The sequence below is a fragment of the Pan troglodytes genome, chromosome X (genome assembly GCF_028858775.2).
Source record: "Pan troglodytes isolate AG18354 chromosome X, NHGRI_mPanTro3-v2.0_pri, whole genome shotgun sequence".
NCBI classification, from domain to species: Eukaryota; Metazoa; Chordata; class Mammalia; order Primates; family Hominidae; genus Pan; species Pan troglodytes.
In genome coordinates, this window is record NC_072421.2 from 137411133 (window position 1) to 137436177 (window position 25045).

The following is a 25045-nucleotide window of genomic DNA, read 5'->3' on the forward strand; positions in this document are numbered from 1 at the left end:
TTTTCAACACCTCCTTCTTACTCCACCCACCCCCCCACTCTGGACTACTGCACCAGTGGCTTATGAGAATCTTCCTAATCAATCCTGAGGGGAACAGAGAACACCCAACAACAAAAGAAACCCATCAAATAAGTACTTACATTGTACGTTTCATTAAAATTCAGAGTAAAGCTACTTCCTTGACTGTGTGTGTACATAAATACATATAGATTGCCCACAATCGCCCAGGCAACCAGATAGAATATTGGACTTTAAAGGCACAATGGTCATGTCATTCTTCACAAGAAGTTAATTAGCTTCTCTCTTACAGAACACTACTAAGACTATGATTGGTAATGTCTGAACTCCTGCTCAGCTATAAGTCATAATAAATAATTAGGCTATTTCTCTGGTAACTGTCATTCCTTGACTGCTGAACAATCTTCTATCATTAATGACTGTTGTATTTTACCATAGGGCAGGCATGTTTCCAATGGCACCCAGGTATCCACAGGAAGTTTTAGCTAGGTCTAATTACTGTAAATCTCTTGCAGACCCACTCACCTCCCCATCCCAATATTGCTATCCAAATGAAATTAAGCTTAAAGGAATAGACAGGTCACAAAAGGGTGGAATAGTTTATGGACCAAGTGCATGTGTGTTCATCATGCAACAGTTTTCTATTTCTCTTTAAGCACTGGATCATTAGGTTTCTTATCTCTTTGGGGCTGCCTTGAGTTATTTCTCAGTCCACCAGCAATCTGGTGTTCAGGACTCTTTTTTTTTTTTTGAGATGGAGTCTCACTCTGTAGCCCAGGCTGGAGTGCAGTGGCATGATCTCGGCTCACTGCAACCTCCGCCTCCTGGGTTCAAGCGATTCTCCTGCCTCAGCTTCCCAAGTATCTGGTACTATAAGAGTGTGCCACCATGCCCATCTACATTTTTTTGTATGTTTAGTAGAGCTGCGGTTTTGCCATGTTGGCCAGGCTGGTCTTGAACTCCTGACCTCAAGTGATCTGCCCACCTCAGAGTCCCAAAGTGTTGGGATTACAGACATGAGCCACCACGCCCAGCCTGTACTGTGAAGTACAGCCAGGCCACAAAGTAATTAAAACTGGAATAGCCAAGCAAGTACTGAGATTGTTCTTTTTCTCAAAGTCCACTGTATTAGTTGGGGTTCTCCAGAGAAACAACCAATAGGATATATGAGGAGATTTATTATGGGAATTGGCTCATGCAATTGTAGAGGCTGAGAAGTCCCAGAATCTGCCATCTGCATGAGACCGGCCACAAAATATCCCCATCTTTATAATGATTCCAGTTACATTGGATTAGGGGCCCACTCTACTCCAGTATGACCTCATTTTAACTACATCTGCAATGATGCTATTTCCAAATAATGTCACATTATGGGGCACAGGGGGTTAGGAGTTCAACATATGAATTTTGGGGCACACAATTCAACCCATAACACCAACACCATCACTCTTTTTTTTTGTGACAGAGTTTCGTGCTTGTTGCCCAGGCTGGAGTGCAACGGCGTGATCTTGGCTCGCTGCAACCTCCGCCTCCTGGGTTCAAGTGATTCTCCTGCCTCAGCCTCCTGAGTAGCTGGGATTACAGGCATGCACCACCATACCCAGCTAAGCTTTGTATTTTTAGTAGAGATGGGGTTTCACCATGTTGCTCAGGCTGGTCTCGAACTCCTGACATCAGGTGATCCACCAGCCTCGGCCTCCCAAAGTGTTGGGATTACAGGTGTGAGCCACCGCGCCCAGCCCAACACCGTCACTCTTAAACCACATACCCCTTGCAGCATCTCCTGGATTTGTTTCTCCTCTTATTTGAGTACTTTTTACAAAAGTATTACCAATGTGGATGTTTGTGTGGCAGACCTTTTGAGGCCTTATATGACTGGATAAAACTTACTCCCTACTACCTGTGATGCAACAGAGTAGTTTGGATATTGGTTGTTCCCTCCATATCTCATGTTGAAATGTGATCCTCAAGGTTGGAGATGGGACCTAGTGAGAGGTGTTTGGAGGTGTTTGAGACATGGGTGTGGATCCCGCATGAATGCCTTGATGCCATCCTCAGTAGAGTGAGTTCTTGCTCTATTAGTTCCCAAGATATCTGATTGTTAAAAAGAGCCTGGCGCCTTCTCTGCATTCTGTTGCTTCCCTCTCACCATGTGATCTGCGTACTCTGGCTCCCCTTGCCTTCCACCTGAATGGAAGCTTCATGAAGCCCTCACCAGAAGCAGATTCAGACAGAAATATACAACAAAATGTGAGCTTTAGGGTAAGAAACTAAGCAGGGCATGGCGGTGCATACCTGTAGTACCAGCTACTGGGGAGGCTGAGGTGGAAGGATTGCTTGAGCCCAGAGAGGTCAGCACAGAAAATTTTATTTTTGACAATTCCACCCTTTGCCATCTCTATTCCTTCAGAAAAACTAAACTTATAAAAGAAACTTGGTTTTACAACAGTAATATATTCCTTTTTTTGAACAAGTACAACTTTTACAAGTTGACTGCTTTCATTGTAATAATGTATATCTGCCTGTCCTGTAGTGCTTTAGAAGTTTAGTTTTGCTGTGAGCAGTTTCATATTTATTTAGATGAACATGTGGAAATTAAAAGCAAGAAGCTCAATAACATTGTTTTCTCCCAATTTGTAGCCAAGCAATTTGACATTGATTTTTTTTTTTTTTGAAAAATGGTAGAGAGGGTCTATTTATAACAGATACAGTCAACTCTCAATATTTTCAGGGCTAAATCTTTCAGCCGTGCATTGCCATATGTCCTTATTTCTTCTTTTCAGTAACCTGCTTTTTGGTCATTTCAAGGCAATATTCAAAAATGGCCCATTTTTCTAGGAAAAGATGTGAAGGGAAGAGATCGATGATAGAGGCTATAGTTGGTTTTTTATTATCAGCAAATTTCTACTGTTCAGAGAAAAATGGCTATATTATATCTAGATTATTCCTATGTTTTATTTTTTACCTACATATATTGATTGATGGCAATTTATTTCCTCATCTCTTTCAGCAATCTTTTCAATGTGTTATTTTGATTCAGACATATACCAGAATAATTCTTTTTTTTGAGACGGAGTCTCGCTCTGTCACCAGGCTGGAGTGCAGTGGCGCGATCTCAGCTTACTACATCATCTGACTCCCTGGTTCAAGCGATTCTCTTGCCTCAGCCTCCCAAGTAGCTGGGATTAGAGGCACGTGCCACCATGCCCAGCTAATTTTTGTATTTTTAGTAGAGACTGAGTTTCACCATTTTGGCCAGGATGGTCTTGATCTCCTGACCTCTGGTGATCCTCCCACCTTGGCCTCCCAAAGTGTTGGGATTACAGGCGTGAGCCACCACGCCCGGCCACATAATAGAATAATTCTAAACAAGTAAAACTCTCTGAAAGTTCGTAGATGTAAGTTATAGTTAGTCCTTGTTTATGACCTTTCTATGCATTATATAAATAACTGCAAAACTCATTAATCGTGCTTAACCCTTCTTTTCTTTTCTTGTCTTTTCCCCTTCCTTCCTTCCTTCCTTTTCTTTCCTTCTATTTTTTTTCTTTTTTTGAGACAGAGTCTCGCTTTGTCACCCAGGCTGGAGTGCAGTGGTGTGATCTCAACTCACTGCAACCTCTGCCTCCTGGGTTCAAGAGATTCTCCTGATTTAGCCTCCCAAGTAGCTGAGACTACAGGCACGCACCACCACTCCCAGCTAGTAGAGGCGGGGTTTCGCCATGTTGGCTAGGCTGGTCTCAAACTCCTGGCCTCAAGTGATCTGCCCCGCCTCGGCCTCCCAAAGTGCTGGGATTACAGGTGTGAACCAGCACACCCAGCCTTAACCCTTGTTTTCTAAGGCCCCAGTAGCACAGGAATAATTGTAAAGTAGTACATGGGTTACAATGGAGATACTTGGCTGAAGCTCCTGCAGACCTTTTTTTTTTTTTTTTTTTTTTTTTTTGAGACTGGAGTCTCGCTCTGTGGCCCAGGCTGGAGTGCAATGGTGCGATCTCAGCTCACTGCAACCTCCGCCTCCCAGGTTCAAGAGATTCTCCTGCCTCAGCCTCCCGAGTAGCTGGGACTACAGGTGCCCACCACCACGCCCAGCTAATTTTTGCATTTTTTACTACAGACGGGATTTTGCCATGTTGGCCAGGCTGGTCTCGAACTCCTGACCTCTGGTGATCCACCCACCTAGGCCTCCCAAAGTGCTGGGATTACAGGTATGAGCCACTGCACCCGGCCCTTTTGTCCTACTTCTATTTCCCTTCCTTTGTTGCTTCTAATTCTTAGAGATTGCACACAGTATGGCAGGGACTGTAGAATTGTGGGAACTGACAAAGCTGAAGACTTTTAGTAAGTCCCTGCTTGACACCACTATAACCATCTCACATGTAGTATACTACTTCATTGTGACTGCCCAAAGATCTGTGATTCCCAGCACCATCCCACAGCCAGCTCACCCCTAGCCCCGGTAGAAAGTAGTCTTCTTGCTGAATGAACATTCTTTCGGCTCTTCAGAACAACCCCTCTCCCCACAGGAGGGTGGAATTGAGGATCTCTAAGAATCCTTTTAACTCTATGCTTATATAATTTCATGTAGATAATATACAAGAGAAATGTTTAAAATTTGACCTTTTAATGCTTTTTAAAAAAGTAATGGATTTTTAGAAAGGATTGTACTGAACAAAAGGAGCAAAATATAATATAATCCGTTTCAGGCCCATAGCCAGGATCAGGTTATAAGCTTAGTAGATGAGTGTAAGAAAGGTGATTCAACAGAAAAGGAGCAGGACTGGTCTAAGAGGGAAGAGCCGCACTTGAAATTGGCTTCACAGTGCCCTCTGGAGAAGGGAAAAGTAAGGTAGCAATGGATGGATTGAGCACGTGACCCTGAATAGTTCTTACTGAATAGGGGAGACAAAATAGAGAGTGGGAGAGAAGGAAGTAAGGTACCATAAGAGATAAGACAATGTTGCAAAAAGGCCAAGAAGGAGAAATTTGTGACTCTCTTACTTAAATCAGGACATTTCCAAGAAGTATTAAAGACTATCTATTGGAGTGATAGGGCTTAATTATTTTAAGTATTAGCTTGGCCAAATTTTCACTGGTAAATCAGTCAATCCTCCTTCCCTCCCTCCCTCCCTCCCTTTTTCCCTCCCTCCCTCCTTTCCTTCCTTCCTTCCCTCCCTCCCTCCCTCCATTTTTCCCTCCCTCCCTCCTTTCCTTCCTTCCTTCCCTCCCTCCCTCCCTCCTTCCTTCCGTCCTTCCTTTTGTGCTAAAATTCTTCTCTGACTTATGGTACATTTATTTCTGTTACATATCCTATAGTGGTCTTATGTGTGAAGCCTGCATTAATGCACTTAGAATTTTTCATATTGAGGCTGGGCACGGTGGCTCATGCCTAGAATCCTAGCACTTTGGGATGCTGAGGAGGGTGGATCACTTGAGGTCAGGAGTTGAAAACCAGCCTGGCCAACATGGTGAAACCCTGTCTCTACTAAAAATAAAAAAAAAATTAGTCGGGCATGGTGGCGCACACCTGTAATCCCAGCTACTTGGAAGGTTGAGGCAGGAGAATTTCTTGAACCCAGGAGGTGGGGGTTGCAGTGAGCCAAGATTGCACCACTGCACCCCAGCCTGGGCAACAGAGTGAGACTCGGTCTCAAAAAAAAGAAAAATTGCATATTTAATGAGCTCCAAATATTCTGTAAACTCCTACTCTGTAATTAAATGTGGTTTAAAAAAGAACATATGTAGCTGGGCTTAGTGGCTCATGCCTGTAATCCCAGTACTTTTGGAGGCCGAGGCAGGCGGATTACCTTAGGCCAGGAGTTTGAGACCAGCCTGACTAACATGGTGAAACCTCATCTCTATTAAAAAGACAAAAATTAGCCAGGGGTGGTGGCGCATGCCTGTAATCTCAGCTACTCGGGAGGCCGAGGCAGGAGAATCTCTTGAACCTGGGAGGTGGAGGTTGCAGTGAGCCAAGATCCTGCCACTGCACTCCAGCCTGGGTAGCAGAGTAACAGAGCAAGTCTGTCTCAAAAAAAAAAAAGTCATGCAGATGACTTTTCTTAAGATGTCATTATATTGGCCATCACTAGCAGTTAGTCACTTTTGTTAGATATTAATATTCACAGCTTTTAAGGCATTATATGTCTCCAGGTTCAAAATAGGAAAGAGAAAAGAGCTTAGATTATTTGGCTTTGTCTATCAAGATACTAGAAGAATGTAAACTGAAAACCATACAATTTCTACTTTTGCTATTTTCCAGACTAGCTTACATTAGCTCCAATATCATCCTAAAATATGAAGCCAGATTGGGCAATGAAATTGCAATTTTTGATTTCTGCGGGAGGTTCCCACAAAAAAAAAGAAATTGCAATTCCGATTTTTAAAAAGTTAGTCTTTTTTTTGTGGGGCTGGGTGGATGGAGTCTCCCTCTGTCGCCTAGGCTGGAGTGCAGTGGTGCGATTTCAGCTCACCGCAATCTCTGCCTCCTGAGTTGAAGATATAGATTCTCCTGCCTCAGCCTCCTGAATAGCTGGGACTACAAGTGTGCACCACCATGCCTGGCTAATTTTTGTATTTTTAGTAGAGACAGTGTTTCTCCATGTTGGCCAGGCTGGTCTTGAACTCCTGACCTCAAGTGATCCGCATGCATTGCCCTCCCAAAGTGCTGAGATTACAGGGGTGAGCCACCGCGACTGGCCAAATTAATCTTAAATGTTTTCAAACACTGATCAACATCATTTGAACAAAGCAACTATAATACATTAGGAGATGGATGGGAAAATTTGAACACAGACTGGATAATCAGTATTAAAAGATTATCATTAATTTTTTTTACCTTCGCGTCTCCCACTTATCATTAATTTTAGGTGAGATAGTGGTATTGTTTGTATGTATTTTTAAGTCTTTATCTTTTACAGATACAAATGGGAGGGGGAATGGATAGGAGTCCAATGAAATAAGATTGGCCATGTAGTGATAATTGTTGAATCTGAGTAATGGTTATATGGGAGTCCATTATACTACTTGCTCTACTTTTGTACATGTTTAAATGTTTTTCATAATAAGCAGTTTAAAAATTTGATGAAAACTTTTTCTATTTGTGAATTTAAAAAAGACTAGGCTTTAAAACAGGTGGTACCAATAGGAAATCAAGTCTGCAGCTCCCACAATCCTTTTTTATTGTTGCTGAGATGGGGTCTGGCTATGTTGCTCAGGCTGGTCTTGAACTCCTGGGATCAAATGATCCTCCCACCTCGGCCTCCCAAAGTGCTGGGCCACAATCCTTTTTTTTTTTTTTTTTTTGAGACTGAGTCTTGCTCTGTTGCCCAGGCTGGAGTGCAGTGGTGTGATCTTGGCTCACTGCAACCTCCATCTCCCAGGTTTAAGCAATTCTTCTGCCTCAGCCTCCTGAGTAGCTGGGATTACAGGTGTGCACCACCAAACCTGGCTAATTTTTGTATTTTTAGTAGAGACGGGGTTTTGCCATGTTGGCCAGGCTGGTCTCAAACTCCTGGCCTCAAGTGATCTGCCTGCCTTGGCCTCCCACAGTGCTGGGATTACAGGCGTGAGCCACCGCGCCCGGCCCCCACAATCCTTTTTTAATACATACACTGTTTCTGAAACCTTTTATACATAAGCAGCTACTTTGTGCCGTCTGGTAATTTTATGATGGCTTTATGGGTAAAGACTTGGGGGACCAACTGTGTAGAAGCAGAGATGGGGAAGTCAGATCTGAATGAATAAAACATATTTATATGCCCCTTGCAGGCTGAAAGAATAGCTTAGACTGATTAAAAGTGAAGTAGGGGTTGAGCGCCGTGGCCCACGCCTGTAATCCCAGCACTTTGGGAGGCCGAGGCGGGCGGATCACTTGAGGTCAGGAGTTCAAGACCAGCCTGGCCAACACAGTGAAACCCCGTTTCTACTAAAGGAACAAAAATTAGCTGGGCATGGTGGTGGGCACCTGTAATCTCAACTACTTGGGAAGCTGAGGCAGGAGAACCTTTTGAACCCAGGAGGCAGAGGTTGCAGTGAGCCAAGATCACACCACTGCACTTCAGCCTGGGTAACAGAGCAAAACTCTGTCTCAAAAAAAGAAAAAAATGAAGTGAAGTAGAGATTTTGCTCACATAGATGGATTGGGTGATCTGTGAGTAATCAGCATCCTAGTAGCTGGTAGTGAGAAGGCAGTACACCATAATGAATGACTGAGCATAAGCCAGTCATAGATCCAAATCTCAGTTCAGTCAATCACTAGATGCAATCTTACTGTATGTTCCAGAGCCTCAGTTTACTCATCTAATCCCCCATATACTGGCGGACTGTTGAAGTTTAAATAAAAGATATGTAGTGTTAGTACAGCAGGTCTGGCTGTTCAGTCCTTGCATGTCTTCAAGGGATCCTGGAACCATTACTGATCTTTGGCCAACCCCTAGAAATGTGGCCTTCAGAATGTTCTTATGTGAATGGTTGATGATTATGATTTATACACCTGGAGCAATGGACCAGGCCTCATCAGCTTGTCAGGATTGCTTTGCATAAACATCAACCTATATGAAGTGCATTTGGTTTCATTTGTGAACCTGTGCTTCAGTTGCTTTGGCTGGTAATGTAGCATGATGTTGCTATGAGCCTGAATCTCGATAAAAGTCTCAGACGAAGAGACTTAAACAGTTTTCCCCAGGCAGAGACATTCTGCACATGTCAATGCAGTTTGCTGCTAGAGAGAAAGCATATCCTATGTGGCCCCAGATGGGAAAGTACTCAAAAGCCTGTCCCTAACCTCTCTGGATTTCTCCTGATATATTTTTCCTGTTGCTTTTAGTCTGTGTAATCTTGCTCTAACAAAACCTTAACCATGAGTATTGAGTTTTATGAGTCCTCGTGGTGAATCAGCAAACTTGAAGGTGAATTTAGGACCTGTGAAATATAAAGGGACTAGTACAGTACCTGAAGAATAATATACAACCAATATATGCTTGCTAGTGGCATTTAAATTCTGCCTGCTGGATGTTATAGGGGACAATTGTACTCTACTAGAATATAGGCTGGGAATATAGGACTTTGCCTGATTTTCTCAATGATGCCCTTAGAAGAAGGGAAGGATAACATTTCATCAATGGGAAACCTAGAGGATAAAACTCCAAGATTCTCCTCTGGCTTCCCATCCTTTCTGACTCAGAGTGGAGAGGTGCCATGTAGAACAAATATGTGGATGAGTAGACCACCAACTGAGACCTTTGGAGAATGCACGCAGGGCAAACTCTTTTACCATTCTGAAGAGTAACAAAAACAATGAAAAGCCTCGTTGAGAGTTACGAAATTTAGAACACTTAGACTAATGTTATGGTGCTCCAAGTGTGGGTGCCACAGTCTGGATCTTCATTTTAGGTAACAGCCACCAGAGACAATGGTGTTAAAAGTGGTTATCAGGAAGGTCAGGCACGGTGGCTCACGCCTGTAATCCCAGCAGCTTGGGAGGCCGAGGCAGGTGGATCACTTGAGGTCAGGAGTTCGAGGCCAGCCTGGGCAACATGGTGAAACCCTGTCTCCACTAAAAATACAAAAATTAGCCAGGCTTGGTGGTGCATGCCCCTGTAGTCCCAGCTACTTGGGAGGCTGAGGCAGGAGAATCACTTGAACCCAGGAGGCAGAGGTTGCAGTGAGCTGAGGTCACACCACTACACTCCAGCCTGGGCGACAGAGTGAGACTTTGTCTCAAAAACAACAACAACAACAACAACAACAACAACAACAAGTGGTTATCAGGAATTTCTCCAACTCAGCCGGAACCAAGCGAACAGAATGTTTTAGTCTATCCAGGCTGCTATAGTAAAATACCATCAACTGGGTGGCTTATAAACAACCGAAATTTATTGCTCACAATTCTGGAGGCTAGGAAGTTCAGATCAAGGCACAAGAGTATTCAGTGAGGGCCGGCTCTATGATGTGTAAGTGGGGTCTTTTCACTGCGTCCTCACATTGCGGAAGGGGTGAACTCTAGTCTCTTCAGTCCCTTATAAAGGATTAGTACCCTTATATAGGGCTGAAAGGTACTCACATGACCTAATTGCCTCCCAAAGCCTGATACCTCCTGATACCATCACATAGGGGATTAGGTGTCAACACATCAATTTTGGGGGAACACAAACATTTAGTCCATAGCACAGAGCTATTTCCAACAAGCACTGGGCATGACAGAAAAAGAGTCTTCAACTGTGAGGACTGCACATAAACATTAAAAAATAATTGGATTAGGACTTCAGTTGAGAGCTAATCCTAGGGAAGGAAGAGTCTAGGATACCCATCTTGCAATTTCTTTTTTTTTTTTTCTTTTGAGATGGAGTTTTGCTCTGTTACCCAGGCTGGAGGGCAGCTCTTCGATCTCGGCTCACTGCAACCTCCGCCTCCTGGATTCAAGCGATTCTCCTGCCTTAGCCTCCCGAGTAGCTGGGATTACAGACGCCCACTACCACGCCTGGCTAATTTTTGTAATTTTAGTAGAGACGAGATTTTACCACGTTGGCCAGGCTGGTCTCGAACTTCTGATCTCAGGTGATCTGCTCGCCTCAGCCTCCCAAAGTGCTAGGATTACAGGTGTGAGCCACCGTACCCGGCCCCATCTTGCAATTTCTTTCTAGGTTTGTGTGAGTGTATGTTTATGGTTCTTATCCAAGTGACCAGGTCTAAGTAAGAAACATCAAAAGATCCTTGTGCCCCCTAAAATGAAATAATAATTACAATAGTAATTTATGTCATGCATTTTATTGATATTTTTAAAATAAATCGCCTCCAAGACAGATATGGGTGATCTTGATAGTGATTTTTCCCTCTACTGGTTTCTTAAGGGATGATGAGCATAAAATAGTTGGTATAAGTTTGCTCTTTCACACTTGGATTTTATTTTTGTTGAGCTCCTAATCATTTAGGGTTACTTCAGAGCTGACTTGATTGTACCCTCTGTCGCACGTAATGATTATAACCTTATCACTGTCAACCTCACTATAATATTTCATCGTATTGCTGTCATTCACATGATCACCGTATGCATTGTTCCTGGAATCTAACTTACGAAAGGACCTGGAAGAGGACTTGACTTTGCTTGAAACATGTAGGTTTTGAGTGTTTTTCTCCTTTGCCTCAGAAATATCATTGACCAAAGGCCTATAAGTTTTGGTAACAAGATGTTTTTTCTTGTAGGGTTGACAAGTTTCAGCTAATTCAGAGTTGGATAATAAGGCTGCCCTGCCTAGACTCACTGACCTTTTTGGATTAAAATGTTTGGGAGGCTTAGCCAATTCCTGTAGACCGAATGGCTTGGATGGTGAGATTTCATTCTGTGGATGAGATGAATAAAGTGGCTTGAATAGCTGAGGTGGCCTGACTGGCTTATCTGAACTGGCTAGCTTACACACATAGTCTAGCTTATATAATTTTTCTAGGCTGCCTTTCTTATGTGCCTTTTCCAGGTGAGATGACTTGCTTAATTTTTTTGAGCATGATGACTTGGATGACCTTTTTGGATATGATGGCCTAGTTAACTTTCCTGCACTGTTTGGTATGGATGGCTTTTGTAGACTTGAGGGTCTGATTAATTTTTCTGTGCTGGATTGTGCGGATGCCCTTTCTGGACTCGAGGAATCAGATGACTTGTCTGCAGTAGATAGCATGGGTTGTGTTTCTGGACTGCATTGAGAGGCTGTCTTGGCTTCACTGAATGATGTTTTGGATGACTTGGCTGTTATGCCTTTTTTCTTGACCCTGAAAGTATAGAAAATTTGGAGTATAATGATTTAAAACAAAAGAGACCTATTACTATTATCAGAGAACATATGGTACTGCTTAGACCTGTGGTCTTTTGGGGCTTTAATATGAAAACTGAACACAGTAAGAATCGGAGTGTGACGGCTGGGTGCGGTGGTTCACACCTGTAATCCCACACTTTGGGAGGACGAGGTGGGCAGATCACTTGAGGCCAGGAGTTTGAGACCAGGCTGGCCAACATGGTGAAACTCCATCTCTACTAAAAATACAAAAATTAGCCTGGTGTGGTGGCGCACACCTGTAGTCCCCAGCTACTTGGGAGGCTGAGGCAGGAGAATCGTCTGAACCTGGGAGGCAGAGGTTGCAGTGAGCCGAGATCATGCCATTGCACTCCAGCCTGGGTGAAAAAGTGAGACTCTGTCTCAAAAACAAACAAACAAAAACACAAAAACAGAATTGGAGTGGTGAAAGCCACAACTAAGGTTATAAATATGGACTCTTGTTTAATGCTTTTTCTTAAGAGCATTTTACTATTTAACCACATTAGATAACCATATAATCCACATATAGAATTACACAAAGTTATTTCAAATCTGCTGTAAAAAGAGAGAAACACACACACACACACACACACAAAGAGAAAGAGAGAGAGAGAATGAACCTCACTTATTTCAGAATTAAACTTTTTATAAAAAAGTCACAAATTGATAATGTATCACAAGAAAAAAACTGTAGGAAAAGTCATTGTTTTTGTATCATATTTACAACATCAAGTTATCGGTGCATATTTAAATTCATAACATTCCTCTGAAACTAAAGGAATACAGTACTAGTACCACGTTTTAGTCACCAGTCTTTGGAATGGGATATTTTTAGGGAACTAGTATATAAAAGGCAGGCACTGAGATCATGAGAGCAACAACAGTGAATAATTTTTCATGTGATTAAGTCTTAAAATGGTAGATTATCCAAAATGTTTTATTGTCTTTGAAAAACAGAGACCCAATTCCCTCTCTTTTTCTCTTCATTTTCCCACTCTTATTTGGATATTCATGCCCTCTTTTCCTGCACTGAATTTATAATGCAATTAATGTCCTGGAGTTCAGCTGAACCTTGAACAAGAGACACTTTGACTGAAGTTAATAATGTACTAGAGAATATTTAAGAGCTGATATAATTTAAGGGAAAATATTCACCTACAAAAGGTTGGTAGCTCTTCAGAAGTCTAAAGTTAATATTAAGTAACCTGAACAACAATGAAACCTCCGCTATATGTACACACACACACACACCTTGCACTCTTAATTTAAAGGAGTAAAACTTACATTCCTGCTTTGGACGCATCATCGCTCAGACAATTATAATGGAGATAACAAAAACAGATAAAGACAAAAACCATGATGATAATACCAACTAAAATGAGTAGATTTCTTCTAAGGTAGTTCAATTTTGTCTGCATTGATTCAACAGGTTTATCTCCTGCAAAGAGATTGTATAATCAGAGAAGGTGTTAAGTAACCAAGTTTTTTTCCACATTGATAGTGGTTTGATAGTGTAGATAGTGTAGTAACATTTCTTCATCAATTATTTTTTAAACCTGATTAATTGTACCACTGTTATGTTTTTACCTCATGGATCCAGCCAGTCCAGAAGCTAAATCTGGGAGGCATCGCTGACTAATCCATACCATTACCTGGGTTATCCCTGAATCTTGGCTTGCTTATCACATTACCCAGGTTTTTGAATCTGTGTGTGTATGTCTTGCATGTATAAGTGTACTTGAGTGTTAACGTGTGTGTGAATGTGTGTGTGTAACTGAAAAAGGATGTGATAAAAACAAACCTCTGTTAAAAACCTACTATATGCTGGAGATCTGGCAAGATGGCCAAATAGGAACAGCTCTGGTCTGCAGCTCCCAGCGAGACCAACGCAGAAGGGGGGTGATATCTGCATTTCCAACTGAGGTACCCAGTTCATCTCACTGGAACTACTTAGGGGTACCCAGTTCATCTCATTGGGACTGCAATGGGTGCAACCGAAGGAGGGTGAGCAGAAGCAGAGTGGGGCATTGCCTCACCTGGGAAGTGCAAGGAGCCAGGGGCCTCCTTCTCCCAGCCAAGGGAAGCAGTGAGGGACTGTACTATCCAGCCCAGATACTACGCTTTTCCCATGGTTTTGGCAATCCACAGACCAGGAGATTCTCTCGTGTGCCTACAACACCAGGGCCCTGGGTTTCAAGCACAAAACTGGGTGGCTATTTGGGCAGACACAGAGCTAGCTGTAGCAGTTTTTTTCCCCCCAGTGGCACCTGGAAGCCCAGTGAGACAGAACCATTCACTCTCCTGGAAAGGGGGCTGAACCCAGGGAGCCACGTGGTCTCGCTCAGCAGATCCGACTCCCATGGAGCCCAGCAAGCTAAGATCTACTGGCTTGAAATTCTCGATGCCAGCACAGCAGTCTGAAGTAGACCCAGGACGATGGAGCTTGGTGGGGGGAGGGGCGTCCACCATTACTGAGGCTTCAGGAGGCACTTTTCCCCCTGACAGTGCTAAGGAGGCCAGGAAGTTCGGACTGGGTGGAACTCACCACAGCGCTGCAAAGCAACTGTGGCCAGACTGCCTCTCTAGATTCCTCCTCACTGGGTAGGGCATCTCTGAAAGAAAGGCAACAGCCCCAGTCAGGGGCTTACAGATAAAACTCCCACCTCCCTGGGACAGAGCACCTGGGGGAACGGGTGGCTGTAGGCACAGTTTCTGCGGATTTAAACATTCCTGCCTGCCAGCTCTGAAGAGAGCAGTGGATTCTGACAAGGAGGATTCTTCCAGCACAGAGCTGCTAAGAGACAGACTGCCTCCTCAAGTGGGTCCCTGACTCTCCCGTGCCTCCCGGATGGAGAGACCTCCCAGCAGGGGTCAACAGACACCTCATACAGGAGAGCTCTGGCTGGCATCAGGCTAGTGCCCCTCTGGGACAAAGCTTCCAGAGGAGGGAGCAGGCAGCAATCTTTGTTGTTCTGCAGCCTCCGCTGGTGATACCCAGGCAAATAGGGTCTGGAGTGGACCTCCAGCAAACTGCAGCAGACCTGCAGAAGAGGGGCCTGACTGTTAGAAGAAAAACTAAGAAACAGAAAGCAACAATATCAACATCAACAAAAAGGACCCCCACACAAAAACCCCATCCAAAGGTCATTAGCCTCAAAGATCAAAGGTAGATAAATCCACAAAGATGAGGAAAACCCAGCACAAAAATGCTGAAAATTCCAAAAACCAAAATGTCTTTTCTCCTCCAAATGATCACAACTCCTCTCCAGCAAGGGCACAAAACTAGACAAAGAATGAGTTTGATGAATTGACAGAAGTAGACTTCAGAAGATGGGTAATAACAAACTCCTCTGAGCTAAAGGAGCATGTTCTAACCAAATGCAAGGAAGCTAAGAACCTTGATAAAAGGTTACAGAAATGGCTAACTAGAATAACCAATTTAGAGAAGAACATAAATGACCTGATGGAGGTGAAAAACACAACACGAGAACTTCGTGATGCACATACGAGTATCAATAGCCAAATCAATCAAGCAGAAGAAAGGATATCAGAGATTGAAGATCAACTTACTGAAATAAGGTGTGAAAACAGGATTAGAGAAAAAAGAATGAAAAACAAAATGAACAAAGCCTCCAAGAAATATGGGACTATGTGAAAAGACCAAACCTACGATTGATTGGTGCACCTGAAAGTGACGGGGAGAATGGAACCAAGTTGGAAAACACACTTCAGGATATTATCCAGGAGAACTTCCCCAACCTAGCAAGACAGGCCAACTTTCAAATTCAGAAAATACAATGAACACCACTAAGATACTCCTGGAGAAGAGCAACCCCAAGACACATAATCATCAGATTCTCCAAGGTTGAAACGAAGGAAAAAATGTTAAGCACAGCCAGAGAGAAAGGTCAGATTACCTACAAAGGGAAGCTCATCAAACTAACAGAGGATCTCTCTGCAGAAACTCTACAAGCCAGAAGAGAGTGGGGGCCAATATTCAACATTCTTAAAGAAAAGAATTTTCAACTCAGAATTTTATATCCAGTCAAACTAAGTTTCATAAATGAAAGAGAAATAAAATCCTTTCCAGACAAGCAAATACTGAGGGATTTTTGTCACCACCAGGCCTGCCTTACAAGAGCTCCTGAAGGAAGCACTAAATATAGAAAGCAAAAACCAGTACCAGCCACTGCAGAAACACACCAAAATATAAAGATCAATGACACTATGAAGAAACTGCAACAACTAATGTGCAAAATAACCAACTAGCATCATGATGACAGGATCAACTTCACACATAATAATATTAACCTTCAATGTAAATGGTCTAAATGCTCCAATTAAAAGACATAGACTGGCAAATTGGATAAAGAGTCAAGACTCATCAGTATGCTGTATTCAGGAGACCCATCACACGTGAAAAGACACACATAGGCTCAAAATAAAGGAATGGAGGAATATTTACCAAGTGAATGGAAAGCCAAAAAAAGCAGGGGTTGCAATCCTAGCCTCTGAAAAAACGGACTTTAAACCAACAAAGATCAAAAAAGACAAACAAGGGCATTACATAATGGTAAAGGTATCAATGCAACAAGAAGAGCCAACTATCCTAAATAGATATGCACCCAATACAGGAGCACCCAGATTCATACAACAAACTCTTAGACACCTACAAAGAGACTTAGACTCCCACACAATAATAGTGGGAAACTTTAACATCCCACTGTCAATATTAGACAGATCAATGAGACAGAAAATTAACAAGGATATTCACAACTTGAACTCAGCTCTGGACCAAGTAGACCTAATAGAACTCTCCAACCCAAATCAACAGAATATACATTCTTCTCAGCACCACATAGCACTTATTCTAAAACCAACCACGTGATTGGAAGTAAAACACTCCTCAGCAAATGCAAAAGAACGGAAATCATAACAAACGGTCTTTCAGATCACAGTGCAATCAAATTAGAACTCAGGTTTAAGAAACTCACTCAAAACCACACAACTACATGGAAACTGAACAACCTGCTCCTGAATGACCGCTGGGTACATAACAAAATTAAGTCAGAAATAAAGAAGTTCTTTGAAACTAATGAGATCAAAGAATCAACGTACCAGCATCTCTGGGACACAGCTAATACAGTGTTAAGTGGGAAATTTATAGCACTAAATGCCCACATCAGAAAGCAGGAAAGATCTGAAATTGACACCCTAATATCACAATTAAAAGAACTAGAGAAGCAAGAGCAAACTCATTCAAAAGCTAGCAGAAGACAGGAAATAATTAAGATCAGAGCAGAACTGAAGGAGATAGACACATGAAAAACCCTTCAAAAAAAATCAATGAATCCGGGAGCTGGTTTATTGAAAACATTAATAAAATATATAGACCACTAGCCAGACTAATAAAGAAGAAAAGAGAGAAGAATCAAATAGACACAATAAAAAATAATAAAGGGGGTATCACCACTGATCCTACAGAAATACAAACTACCATCAGAGAATAGTATAAACACCTCTATGCAAATAAACTAGAAAATCTAGAAGAAATGGATAAATTCCTGGACACACACATTCTCCCAAGACTAAACTAGGAAGAAGTCAAGTCCGTGAATAGACCAATAACAAGTTCTGAAATTGAGGCAGTAATTAATAGCCTACCAACCAAAAAAAGCCCAGGACCAGACAATTCACAGCCAAATTCTACCAGAGGTACAAATAGGAGCTGGTACCATTCCTTCTGAAACTATTTTAAATAATAGAAAAAGAGGGACTCCTCCCAAACTCGTTTTATGAGGCCGGCATCATCCTGATATGAAAACCTGGCAGAGACACAACAAAAAAGGAAAATTTCAGGTCAATATCCCTGATGAACATTGATGCTAAAATCCTCAATAAAATACTGGCAAACCGAATCCAGCAGCACATCAAACAGCTTATCCACCACCATCAAGTCGGCTTCATCCCTGGGATGCAAGGCTGGTTCAACAAACGTAAATCAATAAATGTAATCCATCACATAAACAGAACCAATTACAAAAGCCACATGATTATCTCAATAGATGCAGCAAAGGCCTTTGATAAAATTCAACACCCCTTCATGCTAAAAACTCTCAATAAACTAGGTATTGATGGAACATATCTCAAAATAATAAGAGCTATTTATGACAAACCCATAGCCAATATCATACTGAATGGGCAAAAGCTGGAAGCATCCCCTTTGAAAACCTGCACAAGACAAGGATGCCCTCTCACCACTCCTATTCAACATAGTATTGGAACTTCTGGCCAGGGCAATTGGGCAAGAGAAAGAAAGAAAGCGTATTCAAATAGAAAGAAAGTCAAATTGTCTCTGTTTGCAGATGACATGATTGTATATTTAGAAAATCCCATCATCTTAGCCCAAAATCTCCTTAAGCTGATAAGCAAATTCAGCAAAGTCTCAGGATACAAAATCAATGTGCAAAAATCACAAGGATTCCTATACACCAATAATAGATAAGCAGAGAGCCAAATCATAAGTGAACTCCCATTCACAATTACTACAAAGAGAATAAAATACCTAGGAATACAACTTACAAGAGATGTGAAGGAACTCTTCAAGGAGAACTACAAACCACTGCTCAAGGAAATAAGAGAGGTCACAAACAAATGGAAAAACATTCCATGCTCATGGATAGGAAGAATCAATATCGTGAAAATGGCCATACTGCCTGAAGTAATTTATAGATTCAATGCTATTCCCATCAAGCTACCACTGACTTTCTTCACAGAATTAAAAAAAACTACTTTAAATCTCATATGGAACCAAAAAAGAGTCTGTATAGCAAAGACAATCCTAAGCAAAAAGAACAAAGCTGGAGGCATCACTCTACCTTACTTCAAACTATACTACAAGGCTACAGTAACCAAAACAGTATGGTGCTGGTACCAAAACAGATACATAGACCAAAGGAACAAAACAGAGGCCTCAGAAATGACACCACACATTTAAAGCCATCTGATCTTTGACAAACCTGACAAAAACAAGTAATGGGGAAAGGATTCCCTATTTAATAAACGGTGCTGGCAAAACTGGCTAGCCATGTGCAGAAAACAGAAACTGGATCCCTTTTTTACACCTTATTCAAAAATTAACTCAAGATGGATTAAAGACTTCAGTGTAAAACCTAAAACCATAAAAACCCTAGAAGAAAACCTAGGCAATACCATTCAGGACATAGGCATGGGCAAAGGCTTCATGACTAAAACACCAAAAGCAATGGCAACAAAAGCCAAAATTGACAAATGGAATCTAATTAAACTAAAGAGCTTCTGCACAGCAAAAGAAACTATCATCAGAGTAAACACGCAACCTACAGAATGGGAGAAAATTTTTACAATCTATCCATCTGAGAAAGGGCTAATATCCAGAATCTACAAGGAACTTAAACAAATTTACAAGAAAAAACAAACACCCCCATCAAAAAGTTGGCGAAGGATACGAACAGACACTTCTCAAAAGAAGACATTTATGTGGTCAACAAACATACGAAAAAAAGCTCATCATCACTGGTCATTAGAGAAATGCAAATCAAAACCACAATGAGATACCATCTCATGCCAGTTAAAATGGTGATCATTAAAAAGTCTGGAAACAACAGATGCTGATGAGAGGAGGAGAAATAGGAACGCTTTTACACTGTTGGTTGGAGTGTAAATTAGTTCAACCACTGTGGAAGACAGTGTGGCAATCCCTCAAGGATCTAGAACAAGAAATACCATTTGACCCAGCAATCCCATTACTGGATATATACCCAAAGGATTATAAATCATTCTACTGTAAAGACGCATACACACGTATGTTTATTGCAGCACTATTTACAATAGCAAAGACCTGGAACCAACCCAAATGCCCATCAATGATAGACTGGTTTAAGAAAATGTGGCACATATACACCGTGGAATACTATGCAGCCATAAAAAAGAATGAGTTCATGTCCTGTGCAGGGACATGGGTAAAGCTGGAAACCATCATTCTCAGCAAACTAACAGAGGAACAGAAAACCAAACACTGCATGTTCTCACTCATAAGTGGGAGTTGAACAATGAGAACACATGGACACAGGGAGAGGAACATCACACACTGGGGCCTGTTGTGGGGGTTGGGGGCAAGGGGAGGGAGAGGATTAGGACAAATACCTAATGCATGTGGGGCTTAAAACCTAGATAATGGGTTGACAGGTGCAGCAAACCACCATGGCACATGTATACCTGTGTAACAAACCTGCAAGTTCTGCACATGTATCCCAGAACTTAAAGTAAAAAAACAAAACACAAAAATAAACCCCTACTGTATGTTAAGTCCCTTGCCAGATTCATTTATATAGTATTAGCTAGTTTGGTGGGGACAGGTTGGTATATTGAGTGGGGAAGGGTGGTAAAGGAGGACCATAAGTCTGTCATCTTGATGCTTATATTTTGCTTAAGTTTTTTAATATCAGCTGTTGTATTAGAAATTCTTGAAGACCTACTAATGTTAACACTGCTAAAAGTAACAGCAGATTTCTTAAATACAGCTGGCGTTTCTAATCAACTACTTTAATGTATACTATAACAGATCATAATTTACAAGTTTTAAGGTTAGGCACCTACCTGTAGTAGAAGATCCATTGGTTTGGTTTGTAGTCATACAATTATTTTTCCAAATGGACAAAAGTAGGACACAAATAACAAGATTCATGTCCGCAACTTGGTTCAAATGATTTGTCTACTAAGGTAACTACTGAATTTATACAGTTCAGAGTGTTCTAGGCATTTATGACATCATTACCATTGTGTGTCATACTCTGACAACATAATCTCACCATAGGGAAGCATAAGCTTCTGTATACAAATTTTACCAAATGACTTTTTTTTTTTTTTTTTTGAGACGGAGTTTGGCTCAGGCTGGAGTGCAATGGCATCATCTTGGCTCTCTGCAACCTCCACCTCCCGGGTTCAAGGCACGGTGGCTCACAGCTGTAATCCCAGCACTTTCGGAGGCGGAGGTGGGCGGATCACTTGAGGTCAGGAGTTCAAGACCAGCCTGGCCAACACGGTAAAACCCTGTCTCTATTAAAATGCAAAAATAGCTGGGCATGGTGGTGGGCACCTGTAATCCCAGCCACTTGGGAGGCTGAGGCAGGAGAATCACTTAAACCCGGGAGGTGGAGGTTGCAGTGAGCCGAGATTGCGCCACTGCACTCCAGCCTGGGCGACAGAGCAAGACTCTGTCTCAAAAAAAATAAAATAAAGAGTAAAAAAGAAATGAAAGAACATGTCCTATAAAGGTGACAGTCTTTGAAATTATGCATTTGGGGCCATTGGAATATAATAAAATTAAATATTAATTGGAAAACCCCCAGCCTGGCCAATATTGTGAAACTCCCTCTCTACCATAAAAAAAAAAATGCAAAAATTAGCCGGGCGTAGTGGCAGGTGCCTGTAATCCCAGCTACTCAGGAGGCTAACACAAGACAATCACTTGAACCCAGGAGGCAGAGGTTGCAGTGAGCCTAGATGGCACCACTGCACTGCAGCCTGGGTGGCAGAGCAAGACTCCATCTTAAAAAAAATAAAAAACCAAAAAAAAAAAAAAATACAACTCAGTTTTACCCTGAAGGTCTAAATAATCCTGCTCATACTTTTTAACTGTATAAAAATCAGAAAATGTTATTCTATTGCTTTTGAATAAGCTGCTTTTGAAAATTTGAATAGGGCTTATAAAGTGAAAGAATGTATCTGTCACCTTTTTTAAAAAAAGAAATCAGGTTTTTTTTTTTTTTCCCTAGTGTTGGATACATGGTAGACAAATATCTTAAAGCCAGTATTTCAGAAACAGCTTCCAAATTAATTTGAACATTAACTTCATATTCATAATGGTTACAAAAACACTTTCTTTGGCTTTAACATAGATTTATATGATTTTATTTCATTTGCAAGTTTACATGACTAGCATGTTAGTAATAATCGATTTCACTCAGAAATTCTAGGTATTATTTTGATAAAAATTGTGTATAATAAGTACACTATAAAACCCCATTTCTTGCTTCATATTTGTTGTTGTTATTGTTTTGATTGTTGCCAGGACTAGAGTAAAACCCAGTGAGATATTTGCCTGTAGCACAAAATTTAAGGGGTGTTGCAAAATTCAGTAATCAAATAAGATTTTAACGTGATATTTAAAAATCAAAATTAATGCCAAAAATCTATGACCAACAAAATATTGAACATTTAAATAAAGACAGGATCTGATTCTGCATTTGCATGAGCCTGTCCCACTCCCCTCACCCTAATCCCAGCTCTGTATCTTGAGCCTGCAGGGCCATATTTATTCTTTTCCACTTTAAAAAGCAGAGGGGAAGGGTCCAAGGACTTAGCCAGGTACTTAACAGGGCTGTGTCCCCAAGACCCCTAAAAATCTCACTAGGTCATTTTCTCCAGAGAGCTGCTCCTGCCTGGGCCCTTGTGTAATGATTCTTGGTGAAGAATGGCTGCTCCTGGTTTCTCTCTCCTTGGTTCTCCAGAGATTAACCTGTACCACTTTTCTGATTTCCACCATTATATTTGATTGTCTTGCTCCCAATGTCTGGCTGGCATCATATCTATAGGAATCAGTAGTAGGAAAAGCTCCTAAGCTCTTCCCAGCAGCCACATGGCAAGTTTGAACCTTTGCCCTCATCTGGGTGAGAGGAACCTTTCTGGAGTTGCCACCTTGGGGATTTCTACTGCCCTCCTCTGGACCTCAATTGACAGTGCAATTCCGCCTTGGGCCTTCAACTTTTTCCCCTCATTTGATTTTTTTTAATTAAAAAAAATATATGCACCTTATAAAAATTTTAAATCACACAGAGGTATTTCAGACTTCCTTTATCCCTTGAGATCTTCTGACCCCTTTAAAATTGCTTTAAATATTCCTTACTCACAGCTTGTGAAGATGCCTGAAATCTTCATCTCTATTTTTAATTGCACTTTAAAATTGCATTAGGAATATATTAATATTAACCCATTCTCATTATGAAAAATACACAAGACAGACATATACAGAATAAAACGTTATAGACTCTTTTCCTTCCCCACTCCACTCTATCCCCATTCTGGAGACAATGACACAAAAATTTGATGTGCATCTCTCAGATCTCTTTCTACATATTTACATACATATCTATGTACATGATGCACACCCATACTACATATAAATGGGAACATTCTATAAATATTCCTTTTCAGGATTTAAAAAAATCACACAACTATTCATATGCTGATATTCATAGCAGTATTATTCGCAATAGCCAAAAGGTGGAAACAACCTAAATGTCCATCAACAGATAAATGGGTAAACAAAATGCGGTATATGCATACAACGGAGCAATATTTAGCCTTAAAAAGGAAGGGAATTCCAATATATAATACAACATGAATGAACCCTGAAAACATTATGCTAAGAAATAAGCCACATATTGTATGATTCCACTTATATGGGGTACTTAGAGTGGTCAAATTCATAGAGACAGAAAGTAGAATGGTGGTTACCAGGGGCTGGGTAGAGTGGGGAACGGGGAATTATTGTTTAATGGGGACAGAGGTACAGTTTGGGATGGTGGAAAACTTCTGGATATGGATGTGATGATGACTGTACAGCAACGTGAATCTGCTTGATGTCACTGAAGTGTACACTCAGAAATGGTTAAAATAGTAAATTTTATGTTATATTAATTTTCTGCAATAAAAATATTTAAAAAAATACACAACTAATGCTTAAACCATTTCCTTGTAAAAAAAAAAAAAAAAGTCACATGTGGCTGGGCACGGTGGCTCACGCCTGTAATCCCAGCACTTTGGGAGGCCAAGGAGAGTGGATCACCTGAGGTCAGGAGTTTGAGACCAGCCTGGCCAGCATGGTGAAACCCCGTCTCTACTAAAAATACAAAGATTAGCCAGGTGTGGTGGCAGGCACCTGTAGTCCCAGCTACTCGGGAGGCTGAGGCAGGAGAATCGCTTGAACCCAGGAGGCGGAGGTTGCAGTGAGCCGAGATCGCGCTATTGCACTCCAGCCTGGGCAACAAAAGCAAAACTCCATCTCAAAAAAAATAAAATAGAATAAAATAAAATAAAATAAGTGGTCAAGAAATGTTATTATTATTGGATATAGTACCCACTTTTAGAGAGTCGATAAAGTAGGCCAGCAGATAATACCTATGTTGTTAATATCAGGAGTCAGGGACTGAAGGGAATTTGAGAATGGGGGCCAGAAAGAGAAGCAGAAGAGTCCCCAAATGGAAAGTGAGTGGTTGCCAATCAACTCTAGTGTTTAACTTTATGAAACAAAAAGTAGAAGAGATATAAGAACAAATAGATAGAAGCAAAGTTATACTACACAACTTTCAGCTCAAGATAAATCAAGTGGACACAAAATTATTAAGGAGGTAGAATATGTAAATAACATAAAATATAATCAATAGGGTTGATCATATATACATATATATGGAACTTTACAGTCCTTCCTTCTCTTTTTCACAGACATAATGAATTGTTTTATCTTCTTGGGGGCAGGAAATCTATCATTTTGGAAAACCACTTCTTTCCACCTCAACCAAATGGTCTTGATAAGAACTAACAATTATAGTATCCCTCTCTCCTGGCCACAAGGGTGAGCATGTGGCTCAGGCTAGACCAGTAATCGGTTCCCATCTCTAACCATAGTGATTGGTTTATAGTTGGGCATGTGACTCAGGACAGGCTAATCAGAAGTTTTCCCCAAAGATTTTTCAAACAATCTGGGCTGAGAAATTCCCTTACCACCAGCGCAGTAAACCTGGAAAAGATGTCCAAAGGTACCTGTGACACAGCCCCTGATGGCAGGAGTAAGCTAATTAGAAAGGATGAAAGTGGCTGGGTGTGGTGGCTCATGCCTGTAATCCCAGCACTTTGGGAGGCTGAGGCGGGCATATCTCTTGAGTTCAGGAGTCTGAGACTAGCCTGGCCAAAATGGTGAAACCCCGTCTCTACTAAAAATACAAAAATTAGCTGGGCATGGTAGCACACACCTATAATCCCAGCTACTTGGGAGGCTGAGGCTGGAGAATTGTTTGAACCCAGGAGGCAGAAGTTGCAGTGAGCCGAGATCACGCCACTGCACTCCAGCCTAGGCCACAGAGCGAGACTCTGTCTCAAAATAAATAAACAAAGAATAAAAGTGA

The 25045-nt window shown here is 41.5% G+C and overlaps 1 protein-coding gene across 1 annotated transcript; it reads right to left on the minus strand.

The window, feature by feature from the left end:
* Positions 1–10766: 10766 nt before the first annotated feature.
* On the minus strand, positions 10767–20615 carry CXHXorf66 (chromosome X CXorf66 homolog). The gene is made up of 3 exons (XM_009439712.4): positions 20460–20615; positions 13107–13260; positions 10767–11778 (listed from the first exon to the last, which is right to left on the minus strand). Exons 1-3 carry the CDS (start codon positions 20545–20547, stop codon positions 10935–10937), a joined length of 1086 nt encoding a protein of 361 aa, XP_009437987.3. The 5' UTR covers positions 20548–20615; the 3' UTR covers positions 10767–10934.
* Between the last annotated feature and the right edge of the window lie 4430 nt (positions 20616–25045).